Below are 22,483 nucleotides of genomic sequence, written 5' to 3'. Positions count from 1 at the left end.
ATTACATTTTGTTTGATGAAAATGAATAAATGATGGAATATTTGACTCCATAGAAATTGAAACCTCTCCATTTATTACCTCTTAGCAACACATTTTGATGAGTCTCTAAGCAATATCCGTCTTTCATGCTTACTCCACTTTTTTTCTTCCTAATGAGCTTATGGATACTGTACATGCTTCCGTTTAACATAAATTCAGTTCAGCTACCCTTTAGAATCCAAGGTGCTTGGGAGCAAGAACTGTATTGTCCTTCCCCTCAGTTCAGCACATTAATCAATTCTGGATGCCATAAAGCCTTTACACATGTTGGCTGACAGATTGGAATATCCCATCTTCAATATAGCAGCATGAGATAGGCAGCAAGTGGATCCAAATCTCTGGAATATAGATTTTCCTATCTAATAATGACCAGAGAAACAAAAACGTTCCTTTCCAACCATTTATATATACAGATTCATTTCTGAGTTCCAGAAAAATTTACATGTTCTTTATGCATTAATTCAAGAATGGTATTCTCTCATCTCACAGCATATGCTTTCTTTTTCTTGTTGAAAGTAAGTCTTCATGTCAAAAAGCAGCAGATGTTCTCAATTACAGTGTCAACTTTTAACCTTTTGTGGCATTATAACTGACCACTGAACAGAGAATTCAGGAATATTTTATATGGAGGGTCTTTCATTTTTAGAAGCCATTCTTACTTCTTATTTTTATTTTCTTTTTTTCTCATACAAAAAGTCTGTGACTGTTCATTTGATGGCTATCAGTTTCATGATCTTGACTCACCCTTGGAATCTCTGGGTCTCCTCTCCCAGAACAAATCTGTGATTAGAAGTCCAATACTGAGTGTTTCTAAAGGGCAATCAACAGCAACACATCTCAGAGGACTACTGGAAGAGGGATAAATAACAACCCAACCAAAGTTTATAATACATTTTTCCTACAGGATATCATGGATTCTGCTCCCTAAAAGAGACATCCATAAGTGATTACAGTTATCTGCCAACAGGATGTTTCGTCCACATCCTGGAAGATGAGAAGCTACACGAATAGAATATACATGCAGTCTCTCTAGTCATATGATTCTTTCCAAATGGCTCTCCTTTGGAGCACTTTCATCAAACATTATCAAAACGTATATTTCTCTCCACAATTGCTTTCTATTAAGGTTTAGTGCCAGCTGTCAGAGCTGTAATGTAAACCCTTATTAGCTCTTATAAGTTCTCCTCTGGAACTAATAAGGGATTGTCAAAACTCCAAACACAGACAGAATGGGGGAGAAATCACAGGAAAGAAGGTGGAAAGTATACAACGAATCTGTACTTGCAAAGCACTCTCTGTGATGCCCTTACCAATGTCTTTCACAGAATCTCAGTACCTCAAGAGGGAGAAGAAGATCTACTTCTTAGTTTATTTTGCACAAGGTTTGTTCTCCCTTTCTCTGAGAAGGGTTGATGAAAAACAATGAAACAAACTGGAAAAGTTCATGAAATCTCAATAATCTCTCTCCCTCCCTTTTTTTAGAATCATAACCTGCATTCTGAACAAAACTACATTGGCTTCTTCGAATTTTAAAATATAGAAGCTCGGGCGCCTGGGTGGCTCAGTGGGTTAAGCCGCTGCCTTCGGCTCAGATCATGATCTCAGGGTCCTGGGATTGAGTCCCGCATCGGGCTCTCTGCTCAGCAGGGAGCCTGCTTCCTCCTCCTCTCTCTCTCTCTGCCTGCCTCTCTGCCTGCTTGTGATCTCCTTCTGTCAAATAAATAAATAAATAAATAAAATCTTAAAAAAAAATAAATAAAATATAGAATCTCTGATAATTTCTGAATAGCTGGACAGAAAAGGCATGTTGATAAAGATGAATATTCCCTACAAGATCTATAGCTTATATATCAGTTTTAAAATACTTATTTTGCATAATTGCATGAAGCATATCAGACCAAGGAAGAATATCTATATCAACCCCCAAGTAGGCTATGTTAAAGAGATGAAATTTCAATAGTTCCTTCAGAGCCCAACTACCTGATGGTATATTACGGTGGCAGATCCACGAGCTATCCGACAAGGTCACACACACTAAAACACCAACTAACTGAAATTTTTATATATTCAAAATAAACAATATTCCACCAGTCACAAGGAGAAATGGGCTTAGATATGTCCTTCTTCGGAAAATTCTAATCACTTTTCAAATGGGTTTGCATTTAATAGATATTTCCTTAGTGTACACAGTGTCCTGATCTTCCTTTGAAAATGAGACTGAAAATGTGATGACAAAAATAACTTCAAGTAAAATTAAAGCTACTTTACTTTCTACAACTGAAATTACTTTTTCCCCATGTCTTAGATTCCTATAGTAAATACTGTATTGGGAAGCTCATTCCACATTTTTCCACAAACACACTCTCAAACAAACTACTTGAATGAGAAAATTATTTGTGTTCCCCAAAGACTATATATTTAGCATACAAGAGTTGCCTAAATAATTATTTCTACCTTTGAAACACTAGGCTAGACAAAGTATCTGAAAATTCACAGATTTTAGCATATTAAAATTTTTAAAAAATGGTATCCTAAAAGCAAATACCCTACAGCTATTTGACAAGGGATGATCGTGAATTGGGTTAAAACCTTGGGAAAATATCTTAATACTGACCTATAAAATGTCCCTTCGGGTCAAGACAAAGACTAGTAAAAGACATATTTAAAGAAATGTCTTATTATTTTTCTCTCTTTGAACAGTGAAATTTGACATGATTATATAACTAAAGTTAACTTGTATAAAATAACCCATATTTTACTAGCAGACTGTAATTCTCATTTATTTGTAATCCTGTGTTAGACTAACATTTATAAAACTGTGATTTTTTTTTAAAGATTTTTATTTATTTGACAGAGAGAGATCACAAGTAGGCAGAGAGGCAGGCAGAGAGAGAGGGGGAAGCAGGCTCCCTGCTGAGCAGAGAGCCCGATGTGGGGCTCGATCCCAGGACCCTGAGATCATGACCTGAGCTGAAGGCAGAGGCTTAAGCCACTGAGCCACCCAGGCGCCCCTATAAAACTGTGATTTTTAAGGTCTTTTATAGTGGTTTATTGATGATCATCTGACTTGTGCTTATTAATTATGAGGTATTCCTATAGTTAGACATGAATTCGTTCTACTCCTTAAATTTAACAACAGTCCTATTTCCCCTAAATATGTTTGCAGTTAAATTGCATCTGACTGCTCAAAATAATCTGATTTGTAGTTTGTATGGAATGAAGAACTCACGTTTGTTTCTAGTATCTTTTTTTTTTTTAAGATTTTATTTATTTATTTGTCAGAGAGAGAGATCACAAGTAGGAGAGACAGGCAGAGAGAGAGGCGGAAGCAGGCTCCCTGCCTAGCAAAGAGCCCGAGGTAGGGCTTGATCCCAGGACCCTAGGATCATGACCTGAGCTGAAGGCAGAGGCTTTAACCCACTGAGCCACGCAGGCACCCCTCTTTCTAGTATCTTAAATATGCAAATAGATGCTTTAAATTTATACTGTTTGTTTTTAGACTCAGAAATGAACTACAAACAAAGAAACAAATGAACTACAATACTTAGGTAACTCACAAGCCAAATGCACTCTTTATTTTCCTCTTTTTTTCATATTTTAAGAGTTTTTACTTAATTACTTTTTATATGGTATATTGACATAATGTGATTGAAAGTTTCTAGTAATATCATATAGTAATTCATGTAAACACCTTTGTAATTTACTTCATACAATTTATACCTTTTCTTCACTGCTTTTTTTTCTTTTTTTTTTTTACTATTTTTCTTTTTTTTTTTTTTTTTTTACTATTTAGGTGATTCTTAAATGTACATAATAAATACCCAAAATAAATCAAATAGATATAGTTCGTTCTACACACAGTCAAGTAAAATGTCTGACAAATATTTTAATTCTCTGATTACTTTTTTTGATTCACATGAATTCCTTCTAGGCAAGAACATTATTTATTATTATAACTCCCCTAATACCTAAGCTAGTCTTTTATACAATGAAATGTTAGGACATAGCACAGTAAAAAAAATTCTGGGTTTAACATTTTTGAAATGTTGAATTTTATTTTATCTTGTTATTGTTATTGTTTGCTTGTTCCTAAACTACATTTTCTTAAATCAGTTAAAACCTAAAAGCCTGTCTGGATCTACAACAATAAAACTGTCCATATCTAAATTTAAGGTTGCTTTTAAATAATCAGCAGAAAAAAAAAAAAAAAAGAAGAAGAAGACAAAAACAAAAACCAAACACGCTAGAAGGAATAGAGACTGAGTCAAACACCAGATGGGAAAAATCAAGAGTGACTGATGTTCAGAAGAAGAAAAATAGAAGCTAACAAGAAGAGAATGGAGGAAATATCACCTATGATTGAATAGACTAGAAGCTTAATGAAAATAAAAATGAAGTGTACTCAGGAGAGGAAAATCCTACTTGAAAGAAGGTGGACAACCAGTGAATAAATAATGAATACACAGATAAATACGTTCATTAAAGGCATTTCCTTTCCCTTAAGGTATCCCTAAGCCCTAAGGTTTAAAGTAAGAAAGAGGCTGTTGAATGGATGAGTTTATCACATCTGTTTTAACATAGATGAAACAAGAAAAGAAGGAAGAAACAAGAAAGCAAGGAAGATTACACATTCCAATGATGCTGAGGACTAACATAATGATGATTTTCAAATACCCTTTTACGGATGAAGAAACTGATAAGCAGCATTTTTGAGGCTACTGAGTGCAAGAACTCAAACAGTTGTCCGTGACAAGAGCCTTTTGTTAAATAAAACAAATAAATGCAAATTGAAGTTTAAGGGCAAACTTGGGTGGATGAGGGAGGGTGGGCAGGGGTCTGCACTGTGCTAAAGGTACCAGAAGTTATTATACAAATTGGTGAGAAGATATAGAGACTTGTATAAATCAAGGGCTTTATAGCTCTTATAAAACTGTCAAAATATCTGGTTGCTTGAAAGTTATGCACATTATTACTTATCAGTGGCATATTTTGTAATAAAATAAATGTAAATGAATTTTATGTAAATGTATTGGTTTGAAAAGTCATGGGTGTGCAACTGCTATAGGTAAAGTGGGATTAGATAGATGTAATTTTAAACTCTGGGGAAACAAATGAGTTTTTCATAATTCAAGGTAAGAGATTTCAGTGCAGTAATTAAAGGATGAGTCAATGAGTGCTAGGTGTGTAAAACAAAAATTATTTCAGCATTTATATAAATAGAGCTTTGCTTTATTACAGGTATGATAGTCAATTGATTTTTTGTAAGTCAGAAAAACTATTCATCATAAATTCATAAAAGATAAAAGGTATTCTCTCAGATACCAGATACTAATTAATGAACAGATGAGATAAAGTAATAGTTCATTAATTAGTATCAGGTTAGGTGGATCTAGTCTTTTTTCTTTTAAATTTTATTTATTTATTTGACAGAGATCACAAGTAGGCAGAGAGAGAGAGAGAGAGAGAGGAAGCAGGTTTTCTGCTGAGCAGAGAGCCCAACTCGGGACTCAATCCCAGGACCCTGAGATCATGACCGGAGCCAAAGGCAGAGGCTTAACCACTGAGCCACCCAGGTGCCCCTAGGTGGTTCTAGTCTTAACTTGTTGCAACTGTATGTGATCTAAGAGTCAAATGTGTTTATTTCAAATTAGATAAAATGAACATCATTACGGATCTGAAAGACCTGGTAGATTAAAAAATAAATAGCATAAAGCATATTCAGTCTAGAACTTACATTCTAAGGATGCGTAGTTGGAAGAGTTCATTCAGTAAGTATTCATTCAGTAAGTATCTAACTGAGAACTTAATTATACTCTGTTAGTTCTAGGCATGATGTTCCTAGAAAAGGACAAAATGAGGTCCTTCCTTCAAGTAACTTGCTGCCCAGTGCCCAGTTCCCAGCACATATTGCCCAGCATGGAGCCCAGTGCCAGGCTCAAACTCAAGACCCTCTGATCAAGACCTGAGCCTAGATCAAGAGTCAGATGCTTAACCGACTGAGCCACCCAAGTGCCCCCAGAAAAAAACAAACAGACAAACAAAAAAACATGCTTCTGAATTCATTACAATATATGAACTCCATGAAGTTCCAGAGGGTGCAAACAGACTCAGTAGTAGGTGCCAAATTCTGAATGAGATTTTCAATTTTCTCTACCTCTTCAAGAGTAAGTAGAATCTCCAAATCTTTTGTTATTGAAAACTTGACAGCTTCTTTAAGAGTTTCTGAATTGACAGAGAAATGAAATGAGAACAAGAACTCATGCCCTAAGTCCTAGGTGAAACCAACATACTTATGGATAATCATCAAAAAGTCTAGCTATCTTCATACATCACATCAAACACACTTTTCTATTAAGCTGCTGATGTACAAAAACAAGGAATAAAGTTGGCACTCCAACACTCTGAATGCACAGAGATAAAACACAGAGCAACAGATTCTTCAGTGACGTTAATAAGGTACTTGGTACATTAAGTCTAAACAAAGTTTGTAGGAGCAGGAATATTTATAGTAACCTCCTGGTATCTGCCTCAAATGTAATTAATTGACTATGTAAAAATCCATTAGCATTCTCATTTTTTCTCTCCTAACTAAATCAAAGCAGATAGCAGAATTCATTAACCAGGATTAAAAAATAATAATAAATTTCACAAGGTTTTCTTGGCATTAATGCAAAATTTCTTTACATTTCCAATCTTAAAAAGTTAAAATAATTATACTGGGATGTAAGAAATACTAATGATTTCTCTAGTGAAATAAATCAGTTGTATCTTGATTGTTAATGATTGAAAGCAAACAGCAGATAAATTAGGTTTATAATTTTAATATATAATAGTATCATTTTAAAAGAGGCTTATTAACATCCAATAAAAGCAACCCAGCCTGCAATTTGACCACATCTAGCAAGCTCACCCAGAGACCAGAAACATTGTCCAAATACTTAAGCCACACACAGTAAATTAAAAGAGATAGCATGATTTCCTCCTCTATCATTAAACTGAGAGAAAACCTATTTAAATGAAAGCCATATTTTAAAATTATATATTACAGAAACTACCAGTAAACCAAGTCTCATGCATGATTTCTTACTTTTCTTAGTAATCATTATATCACTCTTTATCAGTTGAAGTATATGTAGTTATTTTTTTAAGATATTTTTTATTTATTTGACACACAGAGAGAGAGAGAGAGGTCACAAGTAGGCAGAGAGTCAGGCAGAGAGAGGAGGAAGCAGGGTCCCCGCTGAGCAGAGAGCTGGATGCTGGGCTGGATCCCAGGACGATGGGATCATGACCTGAGCCCAAGGCAAAGACTTTAACCCACTGAGCCACCCAGGTGCCCCTGTAGTTATTTTTCATGTGTATTTCTATTTTACCAAACTTATCATAATAAGCACTCTCCCTTTTTCTGCATTTGTGGTTTGCATGGCATGCAATTTCTGAATTATTCTTTAACAACCAATATTTCTTTCAGTCTTTTCTTGTGTTCTCCCTCTAACTGTTCCTTAAAGGAGAAAGGTGTACCACTTTATATTCTTATCTTTCCTGTGTTCATTCTTTCTCAGCAGAGTAAACCAAAACCAGCAACATAAAACATCTTACTGTAGAAATTTTAAATTTCCTATCACTTATTTCCACCCATACCAATACCTCCTTCCTCATTACCACTAATAATTTATTTTTAGTTTAAACGGCCATTAACTTAGCTCTGTTTAAAAATTCAGTTAAAAATCTATGTTTCTTGGGGTGCCGGGTGGTTCCTTCGGTTAGGAAGCTGCCTTCAGCTCAGGTCATGATCCCAGATTCCTGGGATCAAGCCCTTCACTGGGCTCCCTGCTCAAAGGAGAACTGCTTCTCCCTCTCCTTCTGCCTGCCATTCTGCCTGCTTGTACTTGCTCTCTCTCTCTCTCTCTATCGAATAAATAAATAAAATCTTCAAGAAAAAAAAAATCTATGCTTCCTTAAGAGCAAAGACCAAAGTATTTACCTCCCATTCCCCAACACACACAGATTTTTGAACTATGAATCAAACTAATTTAGCAGGGATAATGTTCATTTCTGTTTTTTTAGTGTGCAACACAGGATTTGGTACATACTATATACTACAGACTCAATAATAGTTGAATAACTGAATAAATGGTCAAAATATATTTCTACTCTTTTCCTCATTTCAGGAAAAGTGCACTGTTTTGAAGGTTTTCATTTATAATCAATAAAAGTGTAATGCTATGGTTAGAATTCTGGTTCTGTAAAAGACAACACTGGTTTCAATTATAGTTCTGAAATTGATGGGTGAATTTTTTGACAATAAAGTGTCTTCATCAATATATTTTCCTATCAAATGGATATTGTCATATCTTCAGCATTTACTTAGCCAAACTTTAACTGTCCCAGTTATCCATCTAGAGTGGAATAAATGGTTCAGAATATTTCATTACTAAAGTGAGAAAATGACCTGGCTATGAAATCTGTACAAAACCTTCCTGTGGAACGAGCTCAGAACACAAAACTCTAATGGTACTTCTACACATTTTTAGATTCAATAAACAAATTATAAACTTTATCGACTGTAATGAGTAAGCTATATAAGGTAGTTAGCCTCTTTTCCTTACTCCAAAAGTTTCTAATGCTAGCAAAGATGATCAAAATCTCTCATTCAAAGGCATTTCATCATTAATGAACAAATCCCATTATGAATTTGGAAATGCTCAAAATTAATCTCTCCTTCCCCTACATTGCCAAAGTCCTTTGTACCCCTGGTGCAAGACTGATTGGTCTGGTTTGCATTAAAAGTATTCATTTATGTATCTCTCTTTCACAGGAGATGCTGAGCCCCTGTAAGGTAGATACAATCCATCTATGTTTCCCTGTGTCTAGTGCATTATTACTTTGTACTAATGGATAGTCAAAAACACTTATTGAATTAAATTTGTTAGACTTTGTTGTATACCTAAGATGACTGGTGATGTATATATCCAGATTTTATACATATCATCCAGACTAAAATTAGTCTTTCCAAAATATTAAATTTTGGCTAGTAACTCTTCTTTCTAAAAATTCTAGAAGCAGAAAGATGTGGGAAATAAACTGATTTATATTAAACCTTATATTAACAGATTTTGGGTTACTTTATGCCAATTCAACTGTGGTCCTACTCCTCCTTCAATGTACTGTACTCTTAATTCCCGTAGAATTTGTGTCTCATGGGGTTTCTTGGTCTCTGTCACCACTGGACTAAAACATAGGGAAGCAATGTGGATTGAGGTTAAGATGACAGCCTTTGGAATCAGACTGCCTGGTTTCAGATCTCCAATCCAACACTCACCCATTAAAGAAACTATGGCAAGATATTTAACTTGTGAAAGCTTTGTTCTCATTTTTTAAGATGTAGATAATAATAAGGTATGCCTGTAAGTTACTTGGAGGGGGGTGATAAATAAGATAGCTCATAGACCTGACTTAACAAATAAATACACTAGCATCTAGTAAATCATGAACATTAAAAAAAAAAAAAGGCTTTGAGTTCTGATACAATACTTAGAATGAAATAGACACTCATTAAATATTCTTTTAAATAAAGTGAATGAGTCATGTTTTCTTTTGTGTTAGGCAACTGAAAGCCTATGGTTGCTTATCATTGGATTATAAGATTATTCTGTGATGTTTAAAATCTAGCTATATGTGTGTTCCAAATAAGGTATTTGTTCCAAATCAAGGTATTACCCCATCATTTTTTTTTTAAAAAAGGATGATACAATATCCTTTTGGAAAAAAATTTAAAAAAATAAAAACTGATCTCATGAAATAAAGGAAGTTTGTTTAGCTATCTTTTATATCTGCTTCTTTTCCGAGGATTACCACTCCTCTCTGTGCCTAAACAGAAGCACGGCTGCTAAAATGTTGACTAGTGAGAGTCCTAGCATGCTGTTCAGACAGCCTACAAGTTTACCAAAAAGCCAACTGAAAAATTAAAAACTAATAAAGGAAACCATAGCCACCATAAGAAACACCAGCACCATCACTGACAACAATGGCAAAATTATAGCCAAGAACAAGATACAGAATGAATCTTGTTCCTGAGTTCCTGAGTTCTCGATTTTTAAGACATAGTATAGTAATGCCCAAAATAATATATTTAAACAAATATTTGTTAAATATGTAAATCAAAAGAAAGTAGAATACCTCAACACATTGTCTAATAATCTGAATATACAAAGTCTGTGATTGTGAAAAGAAAGGAAACCAAAATTCACTTGGAAACATCAGCAAATGTCAAGACATAACTATAAGAAAATATTCCCCCTTTAAATTGCATCACTAAAAAAAAATCCCCCCCTTTAAATTACAATCACATCCCATTTCAAGGGCAATCTCTAATTCTACTACAATTATTTTTATTATCTTCAAGATCTTTGTCTTAAAACAATCGGCTATTTTTATATATGTATCTCATTCTGAAACTAGTATTTTTAAATGCTGAGAGAGAAAGTCTATGATGATATTGCTTTACTATATGAAAAAGGTGCTGTTGACATCCTTCAACTTGACAAACAAGTTTCAAGAATATAAAAATTTCACATAAATCCTTATCTATAAGGACATCTAGGTGGTTAAGTCAGTTGAACGTCCTATTCTTGATTTTTGGCTCAGGTCAGAGTAGAGGTTATGGGATTAAGCCCCATGGAGAGCTCCATGCTGAGCAAGAAGCCTACTTATGATTCTGTCTCTTTTTCTCTCCATCTGCCCTTCCCCCCACCTTGTGCTTATTCTCTTGCTCTCTCACACAAAATTTAAAGATTAATTAATTAAATCCTTATCTCTAGGAGTGATCTTGGAATACAACTGAATATCATAGTAGTTTAAAAAGTAGTTAAGTAAATTAGAATGAGGTTGAAAGTAAAGCAATTCTCACTTATTATGAACTTTCTGAATTATAACTTCATATGACTCTTTTATTCTTCTACTAGTTTGTCCTTAAGACAGTATGTAACATAAGTTTGTAAGCTTTATTTCTACTAAGACTTTTATGTGATTCTATTTACCTCACCAATACTTATTTTTCTATTTCTTATGTTTCAATAAAATTTTAAAACATATGAAAATTATTTAAAATCCAAACATCTAATGATTAAGTTTCTTGCCCACTGTCATATTTTAGGAGATAGTTCTACATAAATTGATACATATTATTGAGAAGGAGACATATCTCTTTCTCTCCTGGTGTGGATATCAGAGACTGGTTCCATAGAGACCAAATTAGAAAGAATGGCCAATTTTGAAATTCTTCCTGAGTTAGGTCCTTATTATTTTATTTAAAATAATTTTCACAAATATTATATATACATAAAGAATACATAGAGACAAAATATGATTCAAAGTGGATTATAAAGGCCACCAAGATTTTTCTCCACTCATGTATATAAAGAATGGTATCTACCATGTTGTTTCAATTTTAGAACTTTCAAAACCATACTTAATAATGATATTTCTGATGGCATTTGCCAACGATCTAAACAACAAGGAGAAGTATGAGGCTAGAGTGTAGCACTTGCTGTCATTAAGCTTTTTCCATAGATTATGTTTATAGTCAAAAATAAAATGTTATGTTCCATTTACATTGTTAGAAAGATTAATTAATGTATAAAGTATATTCATTTCTGTTGCATGGTATGAGATTACTGAATGGCTAAAAAGAGAACACCAAATTCAATTCCTTTTTCAGAGTATAACAGCAAACATAGGTATTAAACCAGACCAGATTCCCAAAACTAAGTAGTTAAATTCTCCTATATATTTATACACCTAAAATTTTAATAAAAATTTCAGTGTGTTCTCTTTTTTTATTTCAGTGTGTTCTTAAACACAAACCTTGCCTAATGAGAAACTAACAAATTTGGGGATTAAGTGGAAGTTTTCATCTGATATATCAAATATTATATGAAAAAAAAGATTATTTTTAATTAATTTTATTTCAAATGCAAAGAAAGTTTTAATAAAAGTCATCTTGGTAACTGTTCAGATTCTTTGCTACTGTATTAAGTATCAAATATACATTGAGCCTAAGATGTGGTACAGATATTCTCCTGGGCAGCCTAAAGGTCCAAACCATGAAACAAAATAATTTTTTTAAAAATTAACCTTTTATACATCAAACACTAAGGTATAAACCCTGGATTTTTAAATAAAATAATCTTTATTAAAGCACTAATGCATTATAAGTAAACAGGTATTTGACATACAGATATCACTGAATGCTGTATTTTGTAAAAATAAAGAACATACCACTGTGAAATAGAAAAACATATAGTCAATCTAATTCTGTTGGAATTAGATTACCTGAGTGCCAGTGCTTCTTTCCTTTACATAAAAGAGAGATTTTTTTTTTCTTTCACTTGATCTAGAATTATAACACCAGAGTCATTAAATAGAAGACAAAACTTAAAAATAGCATATGTAACACCTCTCGTGGGGTACAGGCAAGAACCACATAGTCAAACACTGCTAATATTTCTAGAGTGAACTGTGGATCAACACATCAAGTGAGATAAATTTGGTCCATAAATGGACTGTTCACTTTGAGGCATGTTTTGCTGCCAATGAGTTCAGGCTGGGTTCATTTCTTTCAGTTACTCAGTGATAATAAACTCACAGTTAAGCAACACCACTATAAGGAAAATAGAGAAGACTCTTACCTTGGCACATAAAACCTCTTTCTTCGTAGCCAGCATTGCATGAGCACTTGCCAATGGGTACAAGCCATTCACCCTCTGTACTGCAGTACATCCTGGGAGGATCTTCCTCCTTAGAATTGTTAACACAAGATCCTCGAACCTCCACCAGGGATTGGGAATCCATGGGTACTGTGTCTGGAAACATAGCCAGATTCTTCACTGTAAATGGGCACTTTTTGAAGTACACTCTTACGGACACCAAGGCAACACAAGCACCAACATCTTGAAATGCCAGATAGAATCCCTTTTTGTTGACAGGACCTACTTCTCTAACCTCAGTATTGAGTTTCAGAATACGGTCCCCAAGATCCATTTGGGTGAAACTTTCATCAGCTGCAATGGTGTCAATCTTTGTAAACTGATGTTCTCGAAATTTGACCCCATGATCATCATCGGACTCCATGTAGTACAAGTTGAAAGTCTCCTTGCAAGTTCCCAAAACCAGTGGAATGCTGTTGCAGTCCCGTAGAGTGAACTTGAGCTCTACGTAGATCTTCTGAGCTGAGTTCCTAGGGACCCAGTTTGTCCTCAGCCAATTATTTTGACTATGATCCATGACATTGCACACCTGGTAAGTCCTGATGGGTGTGTAATGTTCATCAACACCACTGATCTCTTCCCACTGAAGCATCAAAGGAGGAAAAAAAATGAGAAGCAGAATTAATGAGTGAAGCATAATGAATAATAATGAACACAAAATGAGGGTGCTAATGGAATCACAGGATATACAAAATTAATAAAGTTCAGTGTTACTCATTAAAGATCATGACATGGAGCAATTCCGTAACATTCTTATATGTAGGTTTATTATTTGCAAGGTTCTCTGAGTTCATTGACACTAAGTAATTTATAATGTTGATGAATACCTTTGAATTGTATTGTGGTTTGTGGGATATTCAGGAAAAAAGTTGCTTAGCAATTGATTATACCTAGACAAATATTCCAACATCAAAATGTCAAATTAGTTATCTCAAATAACACTATGAAATGGTTCTGTTGTATGAATGGTTTTGTGTTTTATCCATTTTAAAAGAAAATGAAAAATACTGCTGCCTAAAATAAACATTTATTCATTTTTTCCCAATTTGGTCTAGAATTTAGTAAAATCAGTATCTGGCAAAATTAGGTAAATGTAAATGATGTCCTTACCATATATCTCCAAACATGACATTTTTTAACACTCTCAGTCATTTCAAGGAATACATGTTGGTGTACCACAAAAGAGAATTTGAAGTAAAAAAACAAGCATGCCTCCCTCTGCTAACAAAATAAAATCTAATGGTTATATGCAGAAAACAAAAGATGTAAATGTAGTGAACATTTCAGTTCTTAATATCTTTTACTCACATTGAATTTTACACAAACAAGAAATAAGTGGCTATTTGGGGTTTTGTTATTATAGCAGCTAAGGTTATCCTAACTTTTTTTTCAATGTAAAAAACACTTAAAAAGTTTCAAGACTTTCCAGGAAGTCTTTCAGAGAAGCACTGCTTTCTGTGATCCTGAATAGGTTTGGGAAGCTTTTAAGCTGGCATCACGTGGTTTGTGGTCCTACTTATGATTTGGCAACTATTAGATCAGCTGTTTCTCTTATACCTGTGTCTACAATTTTTTTGACATGCCAAATTTTGCCTTGTGCTGCCAGGAAAATATCTCTTTTGTCATGTTATATTTGAATTCAAAGCCTTCTAGGGCTGCCCATTGTCTACACAAATAACTTCAAACTCTTTAGTTTGGTATTGGCATTCTTCCAAAACCCAATTCCAAAATCCATTTATGTTTTTCTAAAAGTTTGAATGGAGATTAGTGAATTACATGTTTCACATACTACGTTCTTGGAGAATGAACTTTTCTACTGTTGTCAAAAGCCATGTTAGATCTTCTTTCGTTTATGGTATAACACCAACTCGACTATACTCTTTTCTCCTTGAAGCTGTCCATATCCTTACCATTCTTAAAAAGCTTTCTGTAGTATATAATCTCTATTTTTTTTCTTTTTTCCCAATTTTTATTTAAATTCTAGTTAGTTAACATACAGTGCAACATTGGTTTCAGAAGAAGAATTCAGTGATTCATTTATGTACAACAGCCAGTGCTCATCACGAGTGCCCTCTTTACTCCCCATGACCCATCTAGTCCACCCCCCAAAACCCACTCCCCCATCAACCCTCATTTTATTCTCTATCTTTAAGAGTCTCTTATAGTTTGTTTCCCTTTCTTTTTTCTCCCCTCCCAGATGTACTATACAACCTTTATTAAATGCCTTATGCATTTATAAATTTAATCCATGATGAAAGCTAACCTCTTCATAGCCTCCATAATCTGCAGCATACAATTTCATCTTTTGAGAGATGTATAAAAATTATTTTTTCTCATAATATATGTAGGACTCATTCAAGGGAGTGCAAATATAAACCTCTTAAAATAGAAGATATTTTAATTATGTAAATAAATATATAACTAAAATTCTTGTGAAACCCATTAGAAATGAGTTCTGAATTCTTTTCTCTATTCAGAGAGTTAATTATTTTCAGCAGGAATGGCAAGTTTTCAATCCTTAACTAAATCAATGGCATTTAAAATAGATGAACATTTTTCTATTTATGTATAGTAAAAACACATAGGAATCCCAATCCATAGCTTCAATTCACAACATTAAATGAAATATTAATTTATTAAATTGATGGCAACCACAAGGAAGAACTATAACACTTATTTGGCCTTTGAACCACATTAGAAAAAAATAAATTATTAATATTAGGACGTTTGAATTATCAAATCCAATTTGTAGAACCACCAATGTGATAAACACAGTTTTCAAAAACTTCTTATGCTCCCTTGCTCTTTTACTAACATAAAAACAAAGCAAAAGCAAACAGTAAAAAGTACTACTTATGTTAATAACGTTGGTCATTCAGGATCGAGAATATAAGAAAGGCACCCATTTTTTGGAAGAAAAATTGGTTTGACTTAACTGTCACACCAAAAGTCAAAAAAAATAATAAATTTAGACTGTTTTAGAAACCCCTAGACATGATATACAAAATATATCTTAAAAGAAAATGCCCACCCTGTACTTTTAATAATCACTAATATAACACTTTCAAACATCTAACTCTATGAATGTATTATATGGGGTGCTTGTAAGAAAAAAAGTGTATGTAGATTCTCAGTTCTGATGATTTTACACTGAGTTGCTTTTAATAGAGAAGTCACAAAGTAAAATTTATATATATGTTTAATATCAGAAAAACATAGTCAACAGAAGTTGGAACTTTGAAAAACTCTGATGTTAAAAAGTCAGTATTACATGGAATCTTTTTATTATTATTACATTAGTTGTATAGTAACATTGTAAAGAACTATGACAGAACTAGTAAAACTCCAGATAATAAATACTTTACATGGACATTTTACAGAAAATTAGATCATGGATATTATTATTTAAAAATAAACCAACTGGCTTAAAATTTTTTAAGTCAAGGCTTTTTAGGGTTTTTTTTTTTTTGTCTTTTTTAAAAAATCCGAATAGATATGAGTTTGTATTTCACCTGAGGAATTGGTTGTAAATATTCCTGCTATTAACATTATTTTACTAGATATCAAATGAAGGTGATGACCGTTTTTCAAAATTTGATATAAAATGCGATTTAAATTACAGAGGTCTCATTGTCATTTAACATTTTTCCTCTCAATGTTGATTTGGCAAGCTATCACAAGTCCTTGAATGCAGAGGTATACATTGCAAGAAGATAATGCAAACAGCACTATCATGCTTTGCACATAAAAGGTTGCAAAGAACAATTATTACTTCATTAATTTTTAATGAATACCATATTGCTTGTAAGTGTTGGTGGTTTGCCTACTCACTCCACTTGCAAAAACAACAACTCCCAAGCCCTAGCATTTGCTGGGGGCTGAAGACAGTAGAAATAACATCCCTAAATGAGCATTTGTCTCAACAGTAGCAGCAACAGAAATCGTTAATTAAAGCTGTGGCTGTAATGTTTACACTTTAGAAATTTAAAGAATGCCCATGTTTACCCTTTCTTCCTACTCCGAGAACTAATGTGTAATGTTCATAAATTATTAGAAATATCATATTGCCATAGTAATTATCCCAAGGAAAACTTGGGTTTAAAAAAGAAAATGGGAGACTGGGCATCTGCGTGGCTCAGTTAGTTAAGCAACTGCCTTCAGCTCAGGTCATGTTCCTGCTAGGATCCAGTTCCACATTGGACTCCCTGCTGGGCAGGGAGTCTGCTTCTCCCTCTGACCCTCCTCCTTTATTATTAATAAATAATCCTTTTCATGCTTTCTCTCTCTCATCCTCTCTCTCTCTCAAATAAATACATAAAATCTTCAAAAAAAAAAAAAGGTGACATACAGAATTGGTGACATATATAATCAGGTGGTACAAAGAAAGCATATTTCCCTTTATTTTCTTAATTAATTAAAAACGTCTCTGCAAGGGATTTTCAGCAGTAAGATTGTCTTCAGCAGAATGGGGTACAGAACCAGAAAGAAGTCAAATTTTTTCTAAAGGTTAAATTCCCCAAAATCACCAATTCTGATGTTTAGTCTAATTCTCAGATTCTTATTCGGAGCTTTAATTATTAGACCACACAGGCCAGAACTGAGTTCCTTGTTTGTTTGTTTGTTTGTTTTTCTTTTTCCAAGTTATTACAACCATAAGAAAATCATGTATCCAGACTTCCTATCCCTAAAAAGGTCATTCTGAAACTTATTCGCAGAAGCAGAGACAAGGTAAACCTCCCTACTATCAAAACACATGTAGGATACAAAAGAGACAATTTGTATTTTTCTAGATAGAACAGTTCCTCATCACTGAGTGAAACATGTATTTTTGGAGGAAAACACATTTTTTCAAATAATTAGTTAGCATTTAACCTAATAACTATCATTCTGATCACAATTATAGTAATTATGGACTTATACTCTATATTAATTACACTTTTGGATACATTTTTAGCTACTTGCATAGAGGGAATAAGGAGGAGAATGCTTACATTTTCTTTAAGAACCTGCAATATATTTAGTGCCTAGGCTAACACAGTTTGGGAAATGCTTAAAAAATAAGAAAAAGAACTTTTCATGATTTACCTTATAAGATTTGAAGCCAATTTCTTAGAAATTTACAGATGACAATAAAGAGAAAATGATCACCAATATTCTTATGTTTTATAATATTACATTTGCATTTCAATGGCTAATAAGAAACAGATAATGCTGCACTTTGCAAAATGCTAATGATGACTAATCTTGCACTCAGTAATTGTAATAGTAAGTTGATTCATGTTATTCTTTCTCCCCTCATGTTTTGTAGTCCCATGTTTATTCCCCTTTGTACACACACACAGCCATTTCAAAATTCAGTGGTCATCCTAAAAATATTTGAACATTTACTATGCATCAACATTTTCACCATGGATATGTATCACCACTTATCACAGGAAAAATGTCACTACGAAGTATAAGGCACAGCTATATCTACAAAAATCATCATATCCCCATTTTTTAATAAATAGTTTTTTAGCCCATTCTGATCTGAAGAGCGCACACACACACACACACACACACACACACAGACATATATTTCTAATAGTATTATATAAAAAGGTAGAGTAAGGTAAAACATTTGGAAAAAATTAGGTATACAACTGGCTTTTTTGTTTTTTTTGTGTTGTTGTTGTTTTTTAACTTTCTTGTTGTCGATGTCAGTTTTTGGCCAAATCAGAGATTTACATTTGTAACCAGGAATTGAGGAGAGAGATGGGGATTTGATGTTGGAAAACCAACATCAGGTAGATGATAAACCAGCATTTGGTTAGTCTAAGAATAGAAATGGCCAAAAGGGGCATGCCTGGGATGATATGGCTGGCAGTATTTATAAAATGACTACTATTCACTCCCCCAGCTACCTTCAACCCCTAAATATTCTGCAAAAAGTTTATTACCATCAAATTAGAATTGCCTTATTTAAATGGAGAGGACAACTTCCCGCTTTGGGTCAAGTATACTGAAAAGAGCTGAAAAAAACAGGAAAGGAATGAAAGGCCAGAGATTATTTTCTTTTAAAGTTTTCATTTATTTATTTGAAAGAGAGAGCACAAGCAGGGGGAGAGGGAGATGGAGAGGGAGAAGTTGACTCCCCTTGAGCAGGGAGCCTGATGGAGGGTGGGAAGGGATTCCATCCGAGGACCATGGCATCATGACCTGAGTCAAAGGCAGCCTCTTAACCGACTGAGCCACCCAGGCATCCCTGGCCAGAGAGTATTAATAAGGAAAGCCAACAAAAGATTTCAGAGAGTGAGATGAAGAGTTAGGGCCCAGATGATATAAGAGTCCTGTGCAGAATTCTCAGGAACATTGGATGCACCATGGTACTTTTTGTAGTTATAATAAGCAGCAGGTTGTTAACGGCAGTGCCTTCAGAAAGTTTGGTGGTGAAGGGGGTGGCTCTTGGGTCCCCTACAAGGACAACATTGGATCCTCTGTCTTTACTTTAACTAGTACCTCATAATTCAATCTCAGTAATTCTCAGTTCCTTAAGCCTCTCAACTGAGGCAAGAACCAGAGTGTTCTCTGCTCCACCATTCTACTATTTGATTTTGGTCGTCTTCTTTCCAGCTGGAAGTCAATGGTACTGTGCTGAGCTCTCAGGGCGACTGTCACATCTTTCACCTGTAGGCGAATGTGCCATATTCTGACCTCACAGTCTATCTACTTCCTTATGTTGATAGTTCTTATTTCCAGCTAAACCTTAGCCAGGGAGCTTTTTAAAACTATTGCTGAATGTGTATCTATTCAAACTAATAGTTTACAAATTGCTTAGGCAGTTCTAATGTATCCCTAACGTTGAGAAGCAACTTTCTATGTCCCTTGCCAACTGGATTATTGACCTCTACTATCTAGTTGACTTGGCTGCATATTCCAATGCCAGTTTCCAAGACGCGAATCTCCTAGGAAATAATGTCTAAAGTTTCTAGATAGCACTTCCTCTTCTCTGTGGAATGGCCTTGTGCTCAGCCCTCATCCCAAGTGTCTGAAGATTTTAGGTTTGCCAAGTCCTGGACATGGTTTACAGAGACTCACCTGAATAACCTCATCTACCTCCTGTAAGGTTTGTAAGATTCTATTATAACAAATAAAGTAAATTTCATCATAGTGTTCTTCTATTTCACATTTGGTGGTAAACGCAAAGTGTGTGCATTACAAAAAGATCTAAATTGTGTGGGAGAGTTACCTTCAAGCATGTATTTCTCCCGAAGGCAAGAAAACTGGTTTTAGACCTGTTACTTTTTTTTATAGTTTGGTAGTTTCTTACTGTGATTTTCTGTGGTGATTTGTGATCTTCTAAGATGCCTCTCTCATAGAAGTTTTATTAAATTATTAAATATTTTTATGTAAAGCTTAGGTTAGAAATCATGGATAATAAAAAGATAAGTTACATGTGATTTTTGGTATCCAGAAGTTGATGCTGGACAGAGAGAGGCAGAAGTGTTTGTTGCATAAGGCAAATGATGATATGTTTGTTCTTCAAGATATGGCAAGGAGCTGTGGGAAAAGGAAGGGTTTCCACTGTAAAGAAAATTGTGGGAAATCATTAAGTGTGAGCAAACAGAACAGTGTGTGGGAACTGAATCTGTTTAAGGAAATGGATTTCAGTACAGACACTGAGCAGTAGTCTGTGGGCAGTTACTTAGAACAGAAAAGCCTCAGCCAATGTGGAAATATCACCCAAAATGCCTGGTCTTTATTTGCTACAGTGAGTAACCACTGAAAAGAGGCACGTGGTTACCTCTGGACTGGGATCTGATTCTCCAAAGAAAAGAACAGGGCTATAGAAAAGCCACCGCAAAGATTCAGAAGGGAGGTTTTAAGACAACAACCTCTATGGAATGAATGTAACACTGAATATTTTCCAGAAGATATAAACGGATGTAAGTTTTTGCTAAGCAAAATAAGTCAATCAGAGAAAGACAGTTGTCATATGATCTCTCTGATATGAAGAATCTGATGTGGTTGAGGCACCCAGGTGGCTAACTTGGTCAATTGCCTACCTTCAGATCAGGTCATAATCCCTGGGTCTTGGAATTGAGCTCTGAGTCAGGCTCCCTGTTCAGAAGGGAGTCTGCTTCTCTCTCTCCCTCTGCCCTTTCCCCCAGCTTGTGCTTGAGCACTCTCTCTCAAAAAAATAAACAAAACCTTCAAAGAAAAGACATGGTCACTGATTTATTCATTCATTATTCTTTCTCCTCTACACAGTCTCTGGTTTGACTAATCTCCCCCTCTCAAACATCTAGCTCGTGCCTAAAATCAAGTACCCAATTTATTAAGTTTATTAAAATTAAATATCGCAAAATGTGTCCAATATTAAAATTAAATAACTAAAAAAAGCACAGGAGTATGCTTTTGGGTACATAGTACATTGAATTTTAAAAATCACTATTTTGTATAGTTATGTCTCAATGAGTGGCCCTACTGAGTTAGATAAAATCCATTCCATGTTTATAAACATTTTTGCAATTAAAAAAAAAGTGGGGAATGAAATTCTAGGAACTATGTGTCAGCAGAATTATAATAAAGATTTTTAGAATAAATGGTGACAAAATTTTGGAAGATGAAGATAAGAGTCTTAAAGTCTAGGAGATGGTGGGGTGGCAATAAAAAAACTTTCAAGAACAAATAAAAATCCTTAGAAGTCTACCAAAAAGTGAATTTCTAGTCAGGAAATGATGTGCAACAGATACAATGTACTAAAATATAAAATTTACTATGGGGAAATTTATATAAATTCACCATTGTCAAAAGTTTTCAATTAAGCCTTCTATTTGAATTTATTTTTTTCTACAAGGGCATAAATGTCAATATCAAAGGATATACAAGAAAAGAGTAGTTTACACTATACAGTTGTGATTTTAAGGGTGAAATATTTCTATTTATAATATGAGACATAATTGTAAATATGTTATTCTTAGGACAATAACCATGAAGGATACCATTATCTAAAACTTATCTCAGCAAAGAGGTCAATATGGTTAAAAAATAATTTAATAAACCATTTACCTATTCCACAAAATTTGAAAAAATAATTTATATTTATCAGAGGTTTTCTCATTCCGTGGTCTTATTTATATATATACAAATGACTTTACTCCTTATGGAATAAATTTCCTTTGAATATTAGGGACTAGGACATTGAAACTATCATGTTTCCAATTCTTGGAAAAATGTTCAATATGAAATTGTCCAATAAAAAGGTAATTTTAGAATTCAGTATAACTGCTTGGAAATAATGGGGGGAAATTCCATGCACATTGGCTTAACTTGTCTAGACTGAAAACTGTGCTAAGATGGACATTTACAGAATTATTACAAATGGCCAACTACTTAGAAATTAATGCATAGCAGTGACAGCAGTACATTTCATATCAGTTGTGAGATTCATGTAATTTCCTGCTATGATAATGGGTCACAGCCACAGTAATTCATAGCAATTTACGATATACCTGTGGAGCACTCACGGTGACGGAAATGAAATTAACTCATGTCACTGTAGAACATATGCTAAGCTTTATAGATCTTCAGATAACTAAGTTTATTTTTAACACACTAAGTATGAATCTTGAGAGCAATTCCCTGAAATGTAAGCTGCTTTACAGCAATGATTTTAAAGTTGCAGACTTTTTCTT

The 22,483-nt window shown here is 34.1% G+C and overlaps 1 protein-coding gene across 2 annotated transcripts in view; it reads right to left on the bottom strand.

Annotated features, from left to right (window-relative positions):
- Positions 1 to 22,483, bottom strand: part of EPHA3 (EPH receptor A3) — a 363,053-nt gene that overhangs the window by 254,049 nt on the left and 86,521 nt on the right. For both annotated transcript variants that reach the window (XM_044251172.1, XM_044251173.1), the window contains exon 3: positions 12,729 to 13,389. In XM_044251172.1, the coding sequence (XP_044107107.1) occupies positions 12,729 to 13,389 (661 nt within the window). The remainder of the gene's footprint in view (positions 1 to 12,728; positions 13,390 to 22,483) is intronic.

This window comes from Neovison vison, chromosome 6, assembly GCF_020171115.1.
Source record: "Neovison vison isolate M4711 chromosome 6, ASM_NN_V1, whole genome shotgun sequence".
Lineage (NCBI taxonomy): Eukaryota > Metazoa > Chordata > Mammalia > Carnivora > Mustelidae > Neogale > Neogale vison.
The sequence above is the reverse complement of the archived record's forward strand: the minus strand, read 5'-3'. Positions and strand labels throughout refer to the sequence as shown.